The 22,895-nt window shown below is 42.7% G+C and overlaps 1 protein-coding gene across 12 annotated transcripts in view; it reads right to left on the reverse strand.

Annotated features, from left to right (window-relative positions):
• NEO1 (neogenin 1) overlaps nt 1-22,895 on the reverse strand; it is a 165,744-nt gene that overhangs the window by 25,542 nt on the left and 117,307 nt on the right. For 4 of the 12 annotated variants that reach the window (XM_085515956.1, XM_015872355.2, XM_015872359.3 and 1 more), the window contains exons 8-17: nt 19,247-19,466; nt 13,717-13,871; nt 13,242-13,390; nt 12,072-12,210; nt 10,959-11,008; nt 9,888-10,032; nt 8,554-8,664; nt 5,268-5,462; nt 4,404-4,499; nt 3,058-3,281 (exon numbers count right to left, since the gene is read on the reverse strand). In XM_085515956.1, the coding sequence (XP_085372082.1) occupies nt 3,058-3,281; nt 4,404-4,499; nt 5,268-5,462; nt 8,554-8,664; nt 9,888-10,032; nt 10,959-11,008; nt 12,072-12,210; nt 13,242-13,390; nt 13,717-13,871; nt 19,247-19,466 (1,484 nt within the window). The remainder of the gene's footprint in view (nt 1-3,057; nt 3,282-4,403; nt 4,500-5,267; nt 5,463-8,553; nt 8,665-9,887; nt 10,033-10,958; nt 11,009-12,071; nt 12,211-13,241; nt 13,391-13,716; nt 13,872-19,246; nt 19,467-22,895) is intronic. The other 8 variants (XM_015872358.2, XM_015872360.3, XM_015872357.3 and 5 more) reach the window with 3 other exon arrangements.

A 22,895-nucleotide genomic window follows, 5' to 3' on the forward strand; every position in this document is an offset into this window, starting at 1 on the left:
TGAAGCCTGCCTCATCCTCACTAAATACTGTCTACATTTTCATTACATTTTGAACACACATTCAAAGTACATATATCAACAGGAGGTACAGGTGCTGAGAGAAGTGAAGATAACGAAGCTTTAGGGTGTTTTTTTTCCAGAAAGAACTGTTGTTTGGGATCAAACATTGACAGGTGCATACAGCTCAGTGTGATCTGTAACTGCCATTAAAGGAGAAATCTCAACCTTAACATTAAACTGCCCGACAGGTGTCATACAGGACCTGAACACAAACAGAGTGTACTTGAGGCCTATGAACAGAAGAGTTCTGCATCTATCTGCATTCCTTCCCTTGACCTACGGTAATCTAAACGTGGAATAGCAGTTGTTCCAGAGTTTGACAGGGTCACACAACAACAACAACCACTTTCAGAAACTGTTTCTCGGTAATTCCTTAATTGATGAAAAGGCCACCTATAAACACACATTCCTGGAAGTCTCAAAGGATAACGCAGCCCAGACTTGGCAGAGGAAACCCTTATTTCTCAAGTGCACAATGACAGCTTTCTCGTTGCACCACGTGGAAGCTCAGAAGGCTGTCAGCCAGGCGGTACCTGAACGTGTGCTGAGCACTCTGCCTGGTCACAGGGGTGCGTTTTGCCAGTTAAGACATCACATGGGGTTGACAGACCGTAAAGATATCATAAAACTACTCAAAACCAAATCCCCCATTATCTTTAAACCTTTACTTTTACAAAACTCAGCGTCCTTTCAAAGCAAATGTGATTACGGCTGAATGGTTTGAATGCTTAAGTGCAGAGCAGGACAGTTCTATCTGTTAGTGACAAAGCCTCCCTGTGCAAGCAGGGGCCGCGTGGTCAGAGCAGCTCTTCCCCAGCTGCCCATCAGCTCTCCCCCCGGCTCTTTGCAGTGCAGCACAAGGCCATGGGGAAATAAGGGATGCTTCAGTGGAAGCTACAGAAACCTTTGGCCTGCATAGCGAAGTAGTGACATGTCCTAAGGAGAAACCTTCTCCTCGAGGCTGGCTTGATGAGCCTGCAAAGCACCCCTGTGAAACACACTGCTTCCTCTGCTCCAGGGTCTGCAGAGATCCCTAATGCCATCTCAGATTTCCATTCTGTTCTTAAGATCACAGTATAACCTCGGTACTAAACTCTGCTCACCTGCTAGGAATAAACATCATCAATACTGCTCTGTAAAATAGATTTTCTTTCATGCAGTCCTCTACGATCCACACTAAGATTTCATATTTTAGCGTATGCTTGAGAGCGCAGCCGATATAAATCACAGGTAGGACAGCCCTGCTGCACCACAAAGGCTCTTTGCGAAACACTCTGATCCACATTAGTGCAGCTACATGGCTCAAAGCACAGAGGAGGCTTTCAGCTTCTGCTCCCGTGCTGATGTGCCCCGCACTGACACGACTCCTGCACAGACTGCACACAGAAGCATGAACGTGTGCTTGGCACGCGCTGCAGCTTCCTTGGGAACTACCTGGGGGATGTCAGCAAAGAGTATGGGAGACACGTACACAGCTCTGAGTGCACTCCATCAACATGCAAATTAATGAAAAGTGGTAGATGAAAACGCCAGGTGGGACAGACGGAGCTCTGGCTACTTGAGAACGTCCTGAAGAGATCTGAGTGTGCAAGGCTGACGCAGCCAAGCAAAGGGCCTCAAAGCATGCAATGCACAGCAAAGTTACCAGGGACGGCCAGCAGCAGTTAAAGGCTTGCCCTGACTTAACAGTTACCAAAGAGCTGACTGAAACACAGCGGCACATCTGTGACATGGGTTCTGCCTGCCTCAGCGTTACCACTTGTTATTGCTCAACCAAGCAGCACAGATCGCGCCTTTGAAACAAAAGGAAAAGGCAGAAGTGAGTTCCGTAGACACCATGCTGTAGGAACTACGATGTAGGACAAATGCCGTCATACTTCTGCCCTTTGAGGCCAATGCTTTTTAAAACAAAGAATTCTGAACTATATTCCATCATTACATGTGGGTTTTTTTTGTTTCAGAGTAAAACTTGTTGGCCCCTGGCTGCCAGCACTGGGCACAGTGGGAGTACTGCATTTACCAGCTCTTAACTAATGAAACTGCAGCACTGTATAAATCACTCCCGAGACATCCTCTGCACATGCCTCGGGAATGCGGGCTCATAAATAACTCGCCTTTAGAGGAGGAACACACATACATACATCTTCTCATTTCAATCAAAAAAAAGATCTGGTTTGTAACAAGATTGCTCTCTAAGAACATAAAGGGAGCTCCACACGCTGGAGATTTTAACAGCCCTTTCCTCTGAGTCTCATTTCCAGTGTGAAACCTGCAGTCAGCACTTTTGGAGGCCTCCAAATAGCTCTGGAAATTAAAAAAGGCAACCAAGCGACTAAGATGACCCCAAACCGAAACACCCAACCCTAAATCTACTCTCCAAATCAAGGCAGGCAGCAACGCCATATCGTTACTATTAGGTATTTTGCACCCACTCCATTCCCAGAGGGATGTTTCACTAACAGCACAGTATGAACAGAAATGCTTGTAAAAGAGATTTAAAACCATAAGAATAAACATTTGCCAGTTGGAGGGGGTGCATGGATCACCACACACAGCCCGGTTCCTCTGCTAAGTGGAGAGAAGCCATTAGCAGCACGTACCTCATTGACGCATTATTGGCTCCTCTACAAGTAAGCCACACAAAGCCACCAAGTCAAAGTAAGGCAGAAAGGAGGAAACGGTCACCATGTCTGCAGCTCCACAGCAGAAAGTTGTTCTGGAAGAGCCTTCCTTCCTTCCTTCCGTTCTTTTCTTTCCTTCCTTCCCTGACTCCACTCTTGCACTCACTCATACCCCACCTCAATCTCTTGAACACAGAGACCACAAACACACCAACTTCCACTGACCCCAGGAACACCTCTCTGTTGATGCAGAAGATAAAACCAGGTGCGCACCTACACTAAGCACTACTTCTCAGCTTTAGCTCAACTCTAAGTAGAACATGAAACTTCTCATCACAATATCTCAGCCCTGTTAGTGCTGTTGAAATGCCGATACCTTGTACTTTGTGTTTGCAGGAATATTGGTTTTCCAGCGAACTGTGTAGTACCGGGCATCCGTGATCTTCTGGTTCTTTGGCAGAGAGTTGTCTGCCCAAGTGATCCGTATGGTGTCATGGCTCAGAATGGAAGCCTGAACTCCCACCGGTGGCATCATGGGAGATGGATCTGGCACTGGAGTGTATGGAGCATTAATAACAAACAAATCAACTTCGGAAGTGTCTAGGGAATTGATGGGTAAAAAGTCGTGTATAGTAATTAAAAAGGGAGAAGGTGGCATTTAATGTAAACAGAAACAAACAAAAAAAAAGGGGAAATGTGAGGTAATACAATGAAATGAGAGGTGAGGAATGGAGAAAAAGAGAGAAAAGCCAGAGTTAATAGGTGACATAAGGCTGGTAATACAATCACTGTTGCATCGTGTTCCCTCAAGACAATGATGACATATCTATGCTGTAAGTTCTGCCTCCCAGTCATTAGTACTGAATTCAATCACAGCATTAAGAACCCCAAGCATGCAGAGATTTTAATCTTGAATTTGCCTCAGAACATCCACTTGCAGAAAACAGCGTGGAGGAAGAAGAGCTGGACAACTTCTGGTGGGCAAATGCCACTCCGTAAGAGTTACTCACATCAGCTCTTAAAGAATGTTCGTGTCAGGCGCACTCCATGTGCCATGCAGATTTGCAATAAGTGAAGAAACTGCAATTCCAATGCCCTCTATCAAATCTATCAGGATTATTGCTTTTCAGCAAATTAACACAAACAGAAGTGTTAACATCTGTCCCAAAGGCCTAAATAATGCCAGCAGTCTAGCAGGGAGCACAGCGAGCCACACAGTAGTAGGAGCTTACTTGCAAACAAATTTATCTTTGTATTAATGTGTTACAAGATGAAAAACAACTAAGCCAAGAACTTGTTTAATCTAAGTTATGTCAAACTGAGAGTCAGACAAAGGAAATGCATACATCACATTCAAAATCTCAATGTAAAGACACACGCTACAAGTCCACACTTCTCCCCAATAGCACAACAAGAGCAACCCAATCCATTTGTGCTAACTTAATGGTTAACTTTTTAAATAAAAGCATCTGTAAGCTGTTGAAAGATACATTTTGTAACTGAAAAAATGAAATCATTTTCAGTTGGTTTAATGAGCAGAAGAACCACGCAGGGCAATCACTGAAACAGTAAGGCCAATCAGTTACAGAAATGGAGAGTACTTGATGACACCAAAAACCAACACTCATGCATTAGAAATAATGGCATTTTCAGCTGCTCTGCAGGAGGCAAGCTGACAGCTCTCAGCAGGGCAGAACACAAAGGGCAGCCCCTGGCCCTTACCTGAATGAGGCCTGGTCACTGCGCTCTCATAGAGAGGAATTCCTTCACCCACGTTGTTGAATGCTTTCAGAGTTATAACGTAGTGCGAGCTCGGGTCTAAAGGAACAAAAATATAGCGTGGTTTTAGTACAAACTGTTAGTGCATCCTCTTTTTTGCCTCTCTGCTTTGTTCAGTATTTTATTTCACGTATTTTCATTAAAAAATATGAAGTTTGAGCTGAGAAAGTCTCCATGCAGACCTTTTACTGTGCAATAGCTCTCCCATAGCAGACATCTGTAGTCACAGAACTACTACCTTAGGGACAGTCAAGGTAACAAAAAAACTCCTTTTCAAATGAACATTTTAGGTTGTCCACTGCAGCATTATCCAATGCCCCAATTTTAGGGAACTTCCCAGTCCTAATATTTATTTTGCTTTCAGGCTGTCTCGCCTACCACAGAGAATTCAGAGGTGGGGTTACCCTGCAGTTCTCTTTCAAAGCAGATGCCACCGTATCCTGGTGACATGTTAGCTTCTTTTTTTTGCCTGAAGCCACCTGTTCGCGGCTCCAAAAGGAAAACAAGGAAAAGCTGCTCTGTGTCAAAGTTCATGTTTGTCAGTGCTGAAGGCAATGCATGATGCTTTCAGCTCAGCAAGTTCAGGATTCTGGGGTTTTTTTTTGCTTTGCTTTTTCCTCCATCAGCAGAGAACTGGGTTCATTTCAAACTTACCAACTGTTTGATTTCCCAACTCATTGCCTTCATAGTGATAAAGATCCTCTTAGAAGACTCGCTTGCAGTTTTATATCTTCATAACATGATTAGAAAACAGCAACGTGCACTGTAGGGGAAATCTGGGCGCTGATGTTAATCTGCTTTCCTTACCTAAGTTTTCAATGGTGTAGTATCTCTGCTTATAGTCCACCTTGATCGTCTGTGCGTGAGGACTGCCGATGCCATACCCTATGGCATAGCCTCTCACCACGATGTTCTGGTTCTCAGGAGGAGTCCAGCTTACCACGATACTGGTGACAAGAGGACGGACGTGTAAGGAACTCGGAACTTCAGGAACACGGCTTTCTGTGAAAGAAAAATGATGGATTTAAAGGATTTCTCCTCAATAAAGGTAATTATATGAAGAACCATAAGCAGGTAAGGCCAAATGCAGCACTTGTACTCTGTGAATGCATTAAAATGGGTACGCTCCAAAGGAGAGAGCTTTATAGTACAAGAGAGAGCAGAGAGTCCTCTAATAAGCAGATAAAAATGAAGAACTAATACATTTTAACAGGTTACCCTGTTAAAAACAACTGACTGTCATACTGAAGAAAAGCATCAGATCTGCTCCAAGGCACTTTTCTGATATTTCTGCAGGTTCTTCCCAATTTTAATTTTTCAAAAATATGCATTCAATTTACCACATCCTGTCCACAAAGCAACCTGCTTTTAGCTCCATCATATTCCTTACTGCGGGCACTAAATAATTATCTCAAGAACACAGTCACAGCCAAAGGAAGGTGCATGAGCTCACTGCAGGACTACACAGAACGTTCCAAAGCTCAAACCATCATCACTAAAATGCACACAGCAATTTTGGCAAAGGCTTTCTGTAGTTTGTCCTGTACACACCACTGTCCTTACTGCATGCACTGACATCCTTGCCTTGCTCTTAGCTTCTCAGAAACAGGGTAACTGCTTCTGTCAGGCCGCTGGAGTCCCACTGTATGCTTACAGATAGTCCATATTTTGTGCTATAATGAGCTGAGTTCCCCACTCTAAAATAAATTCTGTTCAGAACATTCTGTTTCCTGCAGAGATTTCCTTTTAATGAAACATGCAGCATTTATCTACAAGCATTTAATAAAACACCACAGCAGTATTACCTGGGTCATAATATGCCATTGGCCTGCTTGTCAAGGGAGATGATGGTATCCAGCTGACACAGCTAATCATTTAAAGTTTACCTCTCTTTAATGCAGAAAAACTACAGAATTGTACAGAAGAGATCAGTGCACAGAAGCCACTGTACTGGGGATAAACTTTATACAAATCTTTAACAGACTCTGTGTATGGGCTGTTAAAGGGTTAAAGCTATGGGCTGTCCCTCTGTGGTGGGACCTGCACCAGCCCTGCAGAACGACATGGCCCCACCAGCACAGAGCCATAATGGTCTGTTCCTCTTGGCACTGACGGCACTATAAAGTTCATTATACTCTACTTAAATTCAAAAGCAGAGTGGAGAGGAATGAAATGTATGCACATATATTGAACCTGAGAAATTAAACATGAGCTGTAAATATGCTCCCTGTTATTAAATATACACACATGAGCTTATTAGAGAAAGGAAAGCAAAACATCCACATCTCCTTCAGTCAGGGGAACAAGAGGTTTCTCAAGCTGCAAGGCTGTGTCACATCCAGTTAGAGGATGACAGCCACACACACAAGTGATTTCATCTCTAAAAGGCAAATTCTAAATAGCTACAGGAACTGAAGTCTACAGTTAGCATTAGTTTCTCTGCTGCTCCTGATTAAGCAACAGAGAGGAAAAGAAAGAGGACAAATATTGAGTTGAGCATCAACTTTGCATAACACAAAGATTGAAAAATGGGCTCTCCAAGGGGCAGAGCAGCTGACTGCTGAAGCAATCTTCCAACAGCACAGAGCAAACATTGGATTCCTTTTACAATTCCATCTTCCAGCTGCTGCCACAACTGAATCTCCAGCCACACGGAGGTGACGGACATTACTGGCACCCTGCACCATTAATTCAGATAGAATGACCTCGAGCTCCTTCCTAACACTGCAAAGAGAGAGACTGGCACGCAAGAAGTAGAATGTAACTTGTCTATGACAAAACCAATCAAATGCTTGTGCAGAATGGGACCGGGCTACCCAGCATCACCAGGAACACACAAGTACTTCCTTAGAGATCTGTTTCATTCTTTGAAAACAGCCCTTCTCTGCTGCAATTTCAATTACTTGTAGCCAACTTCTAGCAGATGCTGACAGATTTACTCATTTGAATTCTGTGACGATCAGGTTCCCGCTTGCCATTTATTCTTGTGTTGTTAAATACCAAACAGAGGTCAACATTTTTCAGAGAACTCGTTCTACTTTTATTGGTAACCTCTGTGAGGTTCTGTGCACCGCATTCCACAGATTTATGGCTTTGGTAGAGAAGTCGTTGTCTCTGATGGAGGATCTGGTCTATATCAGTTGAGCAGCACTGAAAATAAAAATCAATCCTTTTTTTTCTAATCATTGAATCATGGACTCTTTAGAGTGGGAAGGGACCTCTAAAAGCCATCTAGTCCAACTCCCCTGCAATGAACAGGGACATCCACAGCTGTAACGGTACAAGTTAATACGGATCAAATGCCCTCTTTAGAAATTATAAGGAAATCAAAAATAGAGGAAAAATATTTCAATAAAGCAGAACCAAGGAAACTCACACAGTGGTGATGTAGCAAAGCCCTACAGGTAAAAGCGATGCTTCCCACCATTCCTTTCCTACCGTGGCATCTCTCTGGTGTTCAAAGTTTGCATTTAGACCCCAGCTCTGCAGCCCTCGTGCAGACACCGTGCAGGCTCTATGCTGCAGTCAGCAGGCCCACAAGTCAGCCACTGCATCGCTGAATACAAAATCACCACCTTCAGAACTTTGAGGCATGTGCCGATTGTTTCATTAGCATAATTTAGGTGCTCCAGAAATGCATAATCACTATTTTGCTTCCCTCAAGGAAAACAGTCCTCCTACCTGCACCTCGTAGCGTGTGAACATCTTCATGATTAACGAGGTGAGTTTTATTACAATATAAAATTCAAGGCGTTATTATTAGATAAATCTTATCTTGTAGTATTGTTTAAATATCGAACTGCTGGCACCAGCATTCAAAATTGGGTTTCTCTTAATAGCAAAAACATACTGATAACATACAGTTCTCAAAAGTGTAGAAGCAGAATTTATGCGTAAGCTACTTTATTGACTTGGTAAGAATTTCATGATAGAAAAAGAAATTAATTCCCCTTAATCATAAATAAAACACACAGCAACATTAGAAAACATTCAAACAACTCAATAAAACCACCTTTTCCTTTTAATAAAGCAGTCAAACTCTACCGTCCCCTGGCCTCAGTGTCACAAATACCTCCACACTTTAATATCTTACCATCCAGATCGCTCTCAAATGTTTCTGCTGACACCCAGTCAGTAGCTGGTCCGGTGCCGTTCACAGTCATGGCAGCTATTCGGAAGTTGTACTCTGTGCCTCGTTCAAGACCTAGGAGATTAAGAGCAGCCCAGGTGTCACAACAGCAATCCCAACCATGAGCACAGGAATCACAGTTCCCAATTAAAGTACAGGTATAACCTGATAGTTAGAAAACTTTTCACCCCAACAGTGCCACTTGAGCACATCACCAGTAACTCCAGATGCTAAACTCGTAACTAAAGACGCTAACTCATCCCTCCAGTAAGGAAGCTGACACTGCTTACAGTGTAGAGCTAAACCACAACCAGGGCACCAGAGCTGGCACACTCCACTAGACCATCCCCATAGGCCACAGGCAGGTACTGCAGGGTTCCATCTACAGCCAGCTTTAATTTCTAATTAAAAAAGTAATAGAGGAGAACCACCCACACCCATAACTAAGCACAGACGTATAGTGAAGACAGCAACTGACCAGAATGTGCCACGAGTTTGTTTACGGTATGCAAGAGTGCATAATCAATAATCAAAACAATATGAAAATGTGCTCAAATTTTATACATAGACTGTCTTAAACAGGCCTTGTTGCTGCTAAAACAGTCAGTGCTCAGCTCCAACCCTAGGAGGAAACAAACTCACTGAGTCACAGGTGGAGCTTCCGAGAACACAGCACAAAGCACTTTCTGAGCTGCCTAATTGCTTTGTAAGAGGCACAGCTTGACCAGCTGTTCATGACCAAAATGTAGTCTTGCTCCTCTCATTATGCCCTGTTACTGCTACACCAAATTGTTGTTCTAGCAATAATTTATCATTTATACTAAGTACTGTACTAGGCTGAATTTCTGAAACGTACAAAAATAAAGAGGGGATAAATTATCACATCATTGCCAGAGAGAAGGACAAAGGCTGACATATAAGAACCTAGGTGGGATGACTTGTACAGATGTCTGCAAGAAGTTCACACGACTCTGAATCAGGTTTGTTAGTGAGCACTGCAAGAGACAGAGCACACATACAGTCTGCCCACGAGCAAACAGGTGAGCTTGCAAACATCCAGATGCCATTTCTTTGGCATCTTTATCCATACTTTTCATTTCTGCCACTCAGGCAACACAGTGAGCTCAGGACCATCCACTTCATGCAATCTCTACTTTTATATAAAGGTCTGAAAAGAGTTTATCTGGTCTGCTTAGAAAACCAAAGGCAGTATTAGGGCTAGAGAACAGCTCACTGGACTTGGGCTACCAGACTGCCTCGGGCTGTCCAAGGCTTTGACAGAGCAAATGATCTCTTACCTTCGATTAGCTGGAAAAGCTGGGTCCCCCCGACGCTCTCTGTCACATCACTCTTACGGGACACTTTGCGGTAGCGAATTTTGTAGCCGATGATTTGCCCGCTGTGTGTCCCTGCAGGAGGAGGCTGCCAGTGCAGCATGATGCTCTGCGGGAGGCAAAAGGTCTAATTACAAACTTGTTGTCTGCTGCGCAGCCAGAAAAACTACGCAAGTGCTCATGCTTGATGAAACACGGGATAGAAAAACACGCACACAGATACACGGTGTTTTCATGGATGTAAGACACTTGCTATCCATAAACAGTACAACAAAAAAAGAATCACAAGAATCACAGCTCAGCAGCAACACAGGCCACTCAGGTCATACAGGTGCCTATGGAAGTTCAAGTCAAAGCGCTTCAATCCCTGCTGGACCTTCTGATTCCAATTTCACAAAAGGCCCCTTGGGCTTCCCTTTCATTTTCTTTGGGTTATAGGAAGATGTGGTTTCTATAGGAGCTCTCCTTAGGAACTGGGATTTTCTCCAAAGGGTGTGAGATACCTGAACAGTGGTTTGTGTGCACAAAGCTGCTGGTTTTTGATCATACAGGAAGCAATGAAGGTATTGGGAAAGGAGTTTAGAAAGAGAAGAGGGTTTTTTTTTTAAACCTTCAATCATAATCACCAAAGTCACAGTGGCTAAGGATATAATTTTCCCTTCTAAAGGGCCCAAGACATTGTAAGCATGCATATGTGTGCATAAACCGTAAATAACAGTTAATCACCAGAAACACACTCAGGTGCTGGTGCTTCAGGCTTCTATGCCCAATTATAGCCCTCTCACAACTGAGCCTCCATGCTTTGCCTCATTGTCACTGCCTCTGCTGCATCCCATTATGCACAATCCACAATTGGACAGGAGTTTCTAATGCTTCGCATCCCACATTCAGATAGCCCCCTGCTGGGCCCCTCATACACAAACAGCTGAAAAGCAGCACGGCAGGGGGAAGGCCCCAAGCAGCTCTACATTCTGGCTGATCAGACACCCGGCCTTTCTTTTACCCATTACCAGCAGCAAGTTCTCCCCAGCTTACCTTGGAATTCCGCACCTCCAGTGTTAGATTCTGCGGTGCAGCACTGGGAACTAGAAACATAAAATTAATTACAGCTGAAAAATTGCCATATAATATATCCCATACTCTATTTTCATATACAACAACTGTCTGCTATCATTCATTAAGAAATTACAGACCATTCTGGTCTAAGACCCCATATAAAATAATTTAGAATTTCTACAGGAAGTACTTTTGGACACATAGCGACTTTTCAGCTTGGGAGGGTGACTTAAATGTGGAGAAGAAATGAATGAGGGAGAATACAACAAAGGTGTATGAAAAGTGGGACAGAGAAGGCTGATGGAGACCAATTATTTGTTACTTTACACAGCTCTAGGCAATGCTAACAGAGCAGGTCCAAAATGGGCTGAAAGAGAAGGATCTTTCACAGAAAGTTGATTTGACACTGGCTCAACAAGGATGCTGAGAGAAGACCCTAGGCTTGGTTTTGGTCTGATTGTTCTCGTGAATAATCAAACTTCGGTATAAAAAAACCCAAAAGCTAATTACGTCTGATCGTCCTACAATTGTTCACATATCTCTATTTGCTCACACTGCCTCCTTACTTGGCTTACAGAAAACGCTGTTACCACTTCCTGCTTTCAGGACTATATACAAACCATTTAATAAAATCTATGCTGGAGTCCAAACAAAGACGTGCAACATTTTTCCAGATGACCACAATTAAAATAAAAACACTCCGAAGGCACGAATCTGTTCATATGGAACAAATACTAGAGAAGCTAAAAGACAATTTGGAGTTGCAGGGTTCAAAATAATCGTGTTTCTGGCCACTCTTAAGGCTTTGTAGGCCCAATAACCCACGAAATAAACTTCTGATGGTGAAATTAAGGACAGCATTGTTTTGCAATTAGAACACCAGATGCATTTGTAGGTGTATTAATTTTCCTTCTCTCCATTTGGACAGCCTCAGGGGGAGCTTTTAGCATGCGTGGCCATATGCAGCAATCACATTATTAAGAAAACAGGGCAGCACTGAACAAAAACCTAAGAAGTTTTTCTGGTTAAAAATCCGCTTAAATGAAATTACCAAGTAATTCCTGCAAAAAGGCTTGGAATAAAGCAGCTTACCATCTGACAGCGTCCGCACAACAACATCTTGGGTAGAGACGCCAGGGCCGTGTTTATTGTAAGCCACCACTCGGAAACTATACTCAGTGTACTTCTTTAATCCAGTGATGGTGTAGGAGAGTCCTGCTACATCAACATCCTGTCCAAAAGCAAACATGCATAAGAGTCAAGGTCAGAATCAGGTCTGTAGTTGTCATAAACGTCTCGGGCTCAGAACAGTAATACTCAAAGTCAAAAGCAGGGAGGACAGCACTCTGCAGAACAGCAGATGTAACCCACAGCCACGTGCAGCCAGGGCTTGCACAGATGGCAGCAGGGTGCTTGCAAGAGGAAGTTTGACATATTTGGTTTAAATCACAACATAGACACAGGTTCTGCAAATGACAAGGGATGTGGTGAACTTGCCTACTAATAGAAATGACTGCTGCATTTTTAACAGTGGGAAGCAAAATAAGAGAGTTTTATCTGAAGAATACACATTTTTACTTAAAAACTGATGTTAAAAAAAACTTATTTAAAATGCTAACAAACTAAGGGGGGGTTATTTGAGGCCGGAGACACATTTACAAGCTATCATGTGGGAAATTAAATGACTGGGTTTAGCTCTCCCAAAGCTGTGATTATTTCTTAGGTAGCACCTTGCACTCGAACTGAGCGCGCTGGATTCTCCCAGCAGAATCCTAACAAAGTGTAATTAATTAGACACTCACCAGTATCAAAATACCAATCACTGGATCAATGCACTCAAGAAGTGAGAGTAATTTAGATTCAGGAACAGACTAAAATCAGCAGTTATCCTACTTTACTAAAGTAAAAGCAGCCAGCCTATAAAAGCGATGCAGGTATTCATTATTTGATTCTTCAGTTTATTCCTCACGATATGATGGACATCCCCAAATGCCACTTGATGCTGAATATTTAAGTAAGCCATCACCTAAAAACTGCTTCAATTCTTATGCAAATACTGCAAAAACATTCATGCTGAATGACAAAGCAGTTTTTTAACAGACTGGATATTTAATTTTAAATGTTTCTGCATTCTGGGCTAAAGGCTTCAGCATGTCAGAAAAACAAACTCTTGGCAAGGTGTTTCTAGAAACATAAAGTAAAAGCACAATAAAGGAAAAAATGCTGGCACTGTATAACACACAGAATAGCCCCACTCCATACCTGCTCGCTGTCCTGCCCCTTCTCCATGTAGTAGAGCTTGTAGTTCTGGATTTCCCCATTGCCAGACAATGGTTTTTCCCACGTGACGGTGACAGAGGTGGGGGAGCTGGCGTATGCTCGGATATTGGGTGCTGGACCAGGCAGCTGAACTGCAATGGAAGCAGGAAACTGTCATCACCAAGCCCAGCTATTGCATTTCAGCAGCTAAATATTTCAGCATCAACTTTACAAGTAATGACAACTGAAAGCGTTCTTCTATGGCAAAATTTAGAGAAGTTAACAAGGCATGACTTACGAGTTAAGAGTGAGCATAAAGCATGCTCACACAAAGCATGCAACAAGGCAGCCCAGAACATCAGTTTTAAAATCAGGTCTGCAAGTGCAACTTTTAAGAGTATCACCTTATTCAGGGAAAGGCCGTGAAAGGAAAAAAGTCAATCCCAAAGCAGAGAGGGCTTGGTGTATTTGCACTTACCCTCGGGCTGTGTGGCCACCTTCAGTGGTGCTGAGCTCTCTCCATGGCCGTGCTTATTCTGAGCCACAACTCTGAAGACATAAACTGTTTCTGGCATTAGGTTTTGGATCATCACTTGTGTCTCTCCAGGACGACTGGTGTTTTCAACACGTTCCCTTTGGGAAACAAAAAGATCAGGCATGGAAGCGGCCGTTGGTTAGTGAGAGGGTTTTGAGCAGATATATAAAGGAATTGGGTGCTACTGGGAACAAAGCTGACATGTATCCTGTCTGAATGCATCTGATGCATTAATGACGTTATTTACACCATGCTGACTACACAAAACCAGTAATGTGCCAAAATTGCTGGTGACAAACAGCTTCCAGTTTTGTAACTTGTCTTTAGAGAAAATACTCGCTGAAGTAAAAGAGTAATTTATGTTCAGCATCACCAAATTCGAAGCAGTTTCATTGTTATTCTGCTAACAGCGTGCCATTACTCATCGTGACAGTCTATCCTACTGTTCTGAAGCCACAAGAAAAAATATTTAAGAATCGTACACAGACACTGAGGAGATTTAAGGCATTTCTGTTAACATTGCGGGGTTGCTTTTGGTGTATTTTCTCAAGAGGTTGCTTTATGATTTTCTTTTCCCTCCAAACTTTACTTAGTTCCTCCCTAATATTTAGATTCTTTAAAAACATCCCGAGGCCCTGACTCACATCCAGCCCTGCACACAGCTGGGGCACTGCTGCTATTACCACCCAAGTCGTGGAGTCAACACAAGGCAACACCTGCCCACGGCCCCTGCACGAGTGGGGATCGCTGAGAGTGACTTCAGGAAACCCCACTGCTCTGTAGCAAGCCCAAGCCTGAGAAGAAGATTAATTATCAACTAACTACAACCTTTATTTCCACCACCTTGCTGCTGTCACGTGAACCTTCCCACAGCTATCACTGGGTAGGGCCGGCTATGGATTGTTCTGGCTTGGAACACAGCTATCTACTCCTGCAAAATGGAAATAACAGCAGTACTGGGGGGAGGGGGGGGGGGGGGAGAACAACAGAAAAAAAGAAAACGGAAAGAAAGAAATGAAGAACTTCACCATGGGGAAATAAAAGGGAAACGCGAACGGTTTGAATACAAACATTCCCCTTTTGTCTGACAGACTTCGGTTAGCTCTACAGCAGAGGGCAGACGATTCTCGTCCCAACGATTAACTGCTATTAAATCATTTTTAATGCAGAAGTCTGGGCAAAATTATTCCACAGTCTCCCCTTTCTTACCTTCCAGCCATTATGGTTTAGATTACAGCACGGAAATACAATGCCCTGTTCCCCAGTTTTAATTTATTTCTTTTTAAATCAACTACTAAGGTTGATTTAACACAACTGGGTTTAAAACACTTGGAAAACACTGCTCATTTCTGCACTATTATACTGCATCTATACAGAAGGAAACAATATCCTAACTGTAACTAAAAAGCTGTCCAAACACATTTTCTAGAATATTCTCCTTCATGAAAGTTGAGCTAAAATGGCGTTGCATAAACAGCCTAATTTATTTCAGATTTCTTTAATTGCCATCTTTGAATGAGCAGCATCACTACATTAGAATTAAAACGGTCTACAAAAGATTTCATTTAACATTACAGGGTATTTTTGCAAGTAAGAAGCTGGCAGAGAAGCCAGAGACACACTATAGAGATATCATACCCACTACAAAATGAAAGGGGGGGGAAGAGAAAAAGATAAATATTTTCCCTCGCTAACTTTTCCAGTTACAGCTGGAGCAAAATGTTTGCTTGAAAATGCATTTTCAAATGGATAGTTTCCTTTAAGACGTGCCTCAGATATAATGAAGGCATTTGAAAACCCCAGAATAAGTGCTAACTGATTCACAGCTGTGGAACAGCATTCATCTCCCATTGACATGCAAAATACATTGCATTTTCTGCCTCGAGTGTAAATGCACTCACTGATTTTATCAGAAAAATGTCAGCAATCCAAGGTTATTATTTAAAATTACCAAAAAATAAAAATAAAAAAATCCACCCAAATTATTTTTAATGGAAACACAACATTTATCAAAAAATAAATAGACATGCCAAAGTATTGCAATTTTCAGTAATAAGTAGGGACCGTGCCTTCCCTCACAACAGTTAAAAATATGGTGAGATTAATCTAATTAAGTGCTTCATGAATCTCTCCTTTATGCCCTTTCCTAGGAAGCCTTGAGCACCTTTTATGAGCTCTGATGCATTTTGGTTGGCAGAACAGGTAACAAAACAGATGGTCTATAGGAATATCTATATTACCAGACAGAACCTTATGGCTGTTCTAACTCATGCCTGTTTAATCCTCAATTAAAGAGCTTTGTAAACTAGAATTAAGGTTTACAGTAGCTGTCACGCACTTAGGGGAAAAAAGCTACAGCTCACATCCAGAAACAAGGGTTCAACTGGAATAGTAAAGCCTGAAGTTATGCTTAGAGAACAAAAACCTTTGGGGAAGGACAGGGGTGAGCAGCACGACTGCACACAAGCAAGCTCTGCTATCTGTAGCTTGCTAAGCCAAACCGGAGTTATCGTCTTGTATATTCTCACTCCTCCTCAACAGACATCAAAAATGGCCTGACCAGCCTGAATCACTTCAAAAGTAATAACCAGAAGAACTGGCATTTCTGCTGCAGTTCCTCCTTTCCTACTGCTAACACTCTTTTTCAGAGCTCAACTTGAAGTCCACATTTTCTTTGCAAGCAGATGCTGAGTTGAAAATGGGAAATATCTCTGTGCTATGGCCTAAGGATGGCTCCTGAAGGCACTGGTGGAGGAAAGCTGATGTGTGGCACAGGAGGACCCTAAGGATGATGTGGGAAAACCCAACTCCAAGGAAGTCCAAAATGCAAAGATAAATAACCCCTTCTTGAGCTGTCATGCATCTCTAATTTCACTGAGTGGGCAAAAACCAAGAGGGATGTAACAGCAGAGTCCAAGGCCCGGTCTCTCCTGGAGCCACCAGGTACTAGGGGGACTGCTGTGCCTCATGGTGCCAAGATGACTCTACAGCCCCTCAGAGATGAATAAGAGATGTCAGAATATCTAACTAAGCTGTTCCACATCCTATGTTCTTCTTAAATGTTTTAAAAGCCCAGTGTAAAAGGGAAGTCAATCCAGTGGCCCAGAGTTTGATCACTGTTCAAAATCAAGTGAAGAAGAGGTAACACTTAGGTTATTAATGGGATCTGGTAATGAAAGTGGTACATGTAGGCACAAACACAGGACTTTTAGTAAACAGGATATATGCACTTAGAACTATAGCAGAAATATATGATCGTGTGTAATTCAAGGACCACCTTGCAATCATTTAAGCGTTTTTATGATGCTGAGAATGATCAAAAGGTTGTACATCCAGATCTGGCATGAAAACGTTCTGGTTTCACAGGGCCTATTTATGTGGGACATTCTCACCTATTTTTTGAGTCAGTAACAAAGCTGTATTTACAGAGGGCCCAAACAATTGAGCAAAACTTACCAGGTAAGAAGAAAACAGAGCATTTGTGAAAGATTAAACCACGTCTGGGTTTTCCAGTTGTTTTAATACCTACCTCTGCCTTTAAATTCCAAGTAAAAATTCCACATGCTTTTAAAATTATAATCTCTATGCAGTTGGTTTCTGTTGGTTTTGTGCCTATCCTTAAAGCAATATGTGATAATGTAAACCTAGCTGTACATCTAACAGCACTGCCCCCATACAATGCACACAAAAAAATTGCTAAGAAGCTAATACTGGAAAATACCTAAAAAAATAGGGATTTCTTTGGAACGCTGAGTGCAAAGCATCAGTAATTTACTGAGTGCACACAGTTCAGGGCTGGGAGTGGACAAAACCATCCCAGCTACGGAGGATTTTTCTCAGTCTTCTATCTCAGGTGCTGAGGTACAGAAGCTGACAGAACCAGCAAGCCAAAAACATCAGTGGTCCATTCTCTGCACTTCAAGAGGGGTTAATACCACTTCAAATACAATTAACACTTGGGTTACTCTGAGACAGGACTTTAAATGTGCCCTAAAATTCAATGGAGAGTTATTTCTAACCTCCCAGTTAGAAGGAAGCACTCAGCTCAAGTTTAGCTGAATTCTTCTCATACGCACTGTATCACGCTCAATTATTTGCTTAATTCAGCTTAATAGCTCCCAAATTCATGCCCTAATGAACTGACACTGGCAAGCTGTCAGCACCATCAGGTCACATCTAATCTGATGGAGATGAGGCAAACATCACCCATGCCAGGTGTAGCACAGAAGGAAGCCAAGTAGTACAAGTTTCTCATTCTCAAGCATTATTATTTTTAATTTTATCATTCTCATTGTCTAAACACAAGTCTCATGTCATAACTTCACAGTATTTTTGTGCTAATATGTGAAATGTGTGATATTAGCACAGCACAAGACATACAATACGCAGCTAGAAAATAATGAATACGTGCCAATGAATGGCTTCCCGAGCCTGCTTTGAACCCTGACCCAGAAGGGCACTAGTGCAAACAAAGCTTTCACTGCAGTCAATGAGCCACCTGCTTACATATAAGCACCAGCTTCAGCACTTTGCTGTGCAAACTTTCTGTGGGGTACATTACCTGAACCCCAGAGGGCTGTTTGGCTACTGCTGGCAGTGGCAATTTCTGCAGCCTGTCCTGTCATCCCCTGATTTACTCGCCACAAGCAGTGGGAAGCCTTTGTTCTGCACACTGCTTCTGAAACAACTCGGATATTCCCCAGATTTCTGTAGTCCTGCATATAGTCAGTGATGCACTTTGTCTTTTCCAAACGTAAGACCCAGTGCAGGGAGGGGCAGGAAGCAAATTCCAGCAAATTACTTTCTTAACAGCTCAGTGGGGAGAGCAGTCAAAACCAGAAATGTCGGCCGCTGCCACTTTTCCTGTCTCCAATAGGAATGAATATTACCAACATCAGGAAGCAGCAGAAAACCAACATCTGTGAGGCACTGAAAATGTTACTAATTGCCTCGACAAGAAAACTATCCATGGAATTAATAAAATAGCTGAGAAAAGAAATGCTCCGAATGGGAGCGTGTTTTGTATTCTTTCCACATGACTTTGCTATCTTTGAGCCTCACCCTGTAGTCAGTAAGCAGATAATTTCCTTTTGACTAATAAATCTGATAATCAAGCTAATTTGTATTTAATTAAGCACCACTTAAAATGATTGTTAGCTCCAACTTCTTGAGTCTTATCACAATTTGAAGCCATTCTGAGCCCATCAAGATCTGAACCCATCAGTAAGAGAAAGGGTAGACTGGCCTAAACCTTTCACAGGGATTCCTAGATGGGAATCATCTAACTGACAGCCACTTGACTCCACAATCAAACTACATCTGAAGGTTTTAAAGCAGAAGCTGGCAGTGTCAGTGATGCTAAAGAGGTACTACAGTCTACCCTTGCTCTTGGCTTAATGGTCTGCTGAAAGCATGTAGCAACTGCTGGCAGTCAACCAAAAATAGGCACATACTTGTAAGAGCATGTCTTTACCTGTTGATACCCTCCTTGGTGTAGAAGATTGAATAGGTGAGGTTGTCTCCCTGCGGGTCTGACACCGGCGTCCGCCACGTCAGCCTGATGAAGCGAGTGGAGACGAGGGTGGCCACGACGTCCCGAGGGGCTGTAGGCAGTGGTCCCGTTGTAGCTGGTGCTAGATGGTCATTAGTGGCACTGGTCAGTGAAGTGGGAGGTAATGTTGGGATGGCAACATCTTGTCATGTGCAAACATTGGGGAATATGAAGGGCAAACATCACCACGGTTTAAAAAAAGAAAACAGGGAAAAAACAAAAGAAATAAACAAAACCACGATGGGAAACAAAACAAAATGAACACACACAAAAAAGGCCATTAAACTGAAGGCTGACATGCAGGCAAAGGTAACTACTGGAAACTAATGGGAAGTATTAAAGGACACGTCACTGTCGAGCAGGCAGACCAAATCTCCATTGTAATGGAAGTGGCAAGGGAGAGGGAAGGGTGAAGGCTGAGGATAAAATATGGCCTCGTCAGAGGACATACTGGCAGCACACAATATTTTCATGCCTTTGTAAACCAGATGTAATACCAAGCATTTTCAAATAATAAAGCAACCAGTGTCATTTAGTCAAGAACACATCCAGACCCCATTTTCTACTTTTTCATTAACATGCAGAATCAATTTGTACTATTCTCAATCATTAGCAACAAAAAAGGCAGAAGGAACACACCAAACCCCTTGGAGGGGTACAAACTCCAGGCTGTGCAATTAAAGGCAGGAGTCAGCACACATAACTGCTTCCGACTGCTTGGCTCCCACCACTGCACAGGACGTGGTGACAGCCGCGGCACAGCAGCGGATATAGAGCCGTGTTCCCAACCTCCCCCAGGATCATGGCTGTCTTTCCATCACAGCTCTCACGTTTAGCACGGCCATTTAGAGAGATGCTAACAGGCACAAACAACTCCGTTCACGTTACATGGAGGCTTTATGAACTTTTTTGTGCTAAGTCATGCACGTTTTCCTACATTACTGCTTTAAAGCTAGCCTAAATCTCCAGGATTATTGCATTAAAAGGTTGACAAGTTAAGAGCAAAAGTTGTAACGTACAAATAGCTGTTCTCCAAATCCTATTAAAGCAATCCATCCGGTAAATCTAACAGTAATATTCTGAGCAGCTGGACCCCAATTACCACAGGGTATTACAGGAAACACAAATGGTAACAGAAACCTAAAGTTCATGATACCTTGAATTTTCCTGGATTCTTAATTATTTACCAAGGCTTAAGCCACTCACTGACATTTTCCACACCACAGTCTCTTCTGCCAAATACATTTATTCACTTGCTAATGATGGAAACCAACTAAAATGGCTCCGATCTTCTTTAGAAAGGAGTTCAGAACCATCACGGCTTTTGGGGAGGGCTGCAGCACCTCCACCTGAAGAGTCACCGCAATGCACGGACACGTGCCACAAGCAGCAAGGAGATACAGAAATGAACTATAGGAAACACACAGTGTGAGGTCTTGAATTTGCAAAGCTCATTTTTGCATTTCTATTGCCAGCAACCACTGACAAGGGTGGAAGAATAAAACAGTTGCTTTTATCCGATGAGCACAACGTTACACCTTCCCTCTTGCTTTGAAACCAAACTCAGAACTTTTCACTTCACTACCTGCATCTTTCAAGGACTTCGCAAGGCAAGAACATACATGTCTTGAATTGAAAATAAACCTCACAGACAGGTCAGTGCAGAAGGATATCTCGTTAAGCACCGTCCAACACCAAAACAGCAACAGACCACAACTTAACCATTATCCAATGCCCCACTTCCAACCAATGGACGACATCATTACTTCATGTTCACTGCTAAATCTAAACTACTTTTTGTCCCTGTAATAAGATTTCCTGCAGGAGTGCACCTTTATTAACTACTTGCATTGGTAGTATTATTTAAAACCATGAAACAGTTTGAAAGAAGCTGCTATAAATATGTATCAGTGTTGCACAACTGCATCAGACAAATGCAGCATCCTCTCAGCCATTCCCTGAACTCTGATTTACGCTTCCCACACTTAGTAAAACTATTTAGCATATGAAATGCTTTCCTTTTAAAATACAGAAAATAAAGATATTTCAGACATATCCATCACAAGAGGCACTTGCTATAGAAGGTAAGTTTTTATAGCTACCATTTCAGTTGTTGCTTTAACACTAGAAGACTGGCAGAAATTAATACCTACTGTATGACCATATAAAGCCCTAAAGAGCTGCATTAGATGCACCACTCTTCAGAACAGCAGCTCTGTGAGCAGAGCTGGGATGCCTCTTCACACTCAGAATGTGTGAAACCACACACCTTTCATTACCTTACATTAGCATTTTGGTTTCCCCCACACATCTTGGTCCTAACAGGCGATCTGCATCAAGTCATACACTCCTGACCCAAAGGATGCATCCTACCTATCTCTGTAGGTAATGGTGATATCTCAACCATCACTGTAGTTGGTTAAAACACAACACAGATGTTTTAAAAATAATTACATTGAGACAAAAGGCTGAAGGAGGTTGGATGGATGCCCCATCCCTGCAGGCATTCAAGGCCAGGCCGGATGTGGCTCTGGGCAGCCTGGTCTGGTGGTTGGTGACCCTGCACATAGCAAGGGGGTTGAAACGAGATAAGCACTGTGGTCCTTTTCAACCCAGGTCATTCTATGATCTAAGTTCTAAAACACACCTCCCATAATCCTGCATTGGCCTGCTATCTAATGAAGAAGATCCATAAGGAACCTAAGGCCCTGCAGGCATCGAACTGAGGAGCCTGGCAGAGCTGTCAGCACTTCCACGTTCAGAGAACCTTGGTTTTCTCCTTTTGCAAGACTCAAGCCTAGGAACACTTTTGACAGCACTGCAGGTCAATCAGACACGCACAACAAAAGATCGGTGGCATCCGAAAAATAAACCATGAACCAAAGGAAAGCACACAGGATGTCTAAATCCTGGTAAGCTGTGAAGAGACAATTCAATTCACCCACAGAAAGCTGCAACAAACAGCACCTGAGAGCAGCACAGCCGTGGGGTGGGTTCCTTCCTTTTCTTCTCTCCCCATTCTTCCTCAAAGCACCCTGAGCACCATTGCAAACTGATTTGTACACAGCCATGTGAGCAGACTGCTCAGCAGTGCAGAGCTGTGTTAATGAGTAATTATACTGAAATTAGCTTTAATGCCAATAAGGGAGCAGCTTTATTACTTCAAGCTTTTAAGCACGGTGTAACAAGTCACACGCAAACAAGTCTTCTCTTTCTAATATTTCACCAATTTTCAAAAGCAGCCCCACACTAGAAGACTCTTTCAAGGGCTATGCCTCCACAGTTTCACATTAATCTCTTTTTTAAATGTAAAATATGCATATTCAGCAAGTGACACGCTAAAAACAGGGAAAACAAATGAAAAATGCTGCCTGCCAGACATACATATACAACAGATTCATCTCCTCAACCACTGCTGCTAATTCAGTTCTGAGCTCGTGTTTCTCTAGGGGCACAGGACCAAACCTTTCCTCGATGCAGCATCCCACAGAGAAGCAGCACATTGCCTTCAGCAGCATTTGAACAAAATCCTTTGGCTAAACAGCTGACACAATATGAAGTGCTGGGCTGA

The sequence above is a fragment of the Coturnix japonica genome, chromosome 14 (assembly GCF_054131305.1).
Source record: "Coturnix japonica strain WE chromosome 14, WE-NBRP24, whole genome shotgun sequence".
Taxonomy (NCBI): Eukaryota; Metazoa; Chordata; class Aves; order Galliformes; family Phasianidae; genus Coturnix; species Coturnix japonica.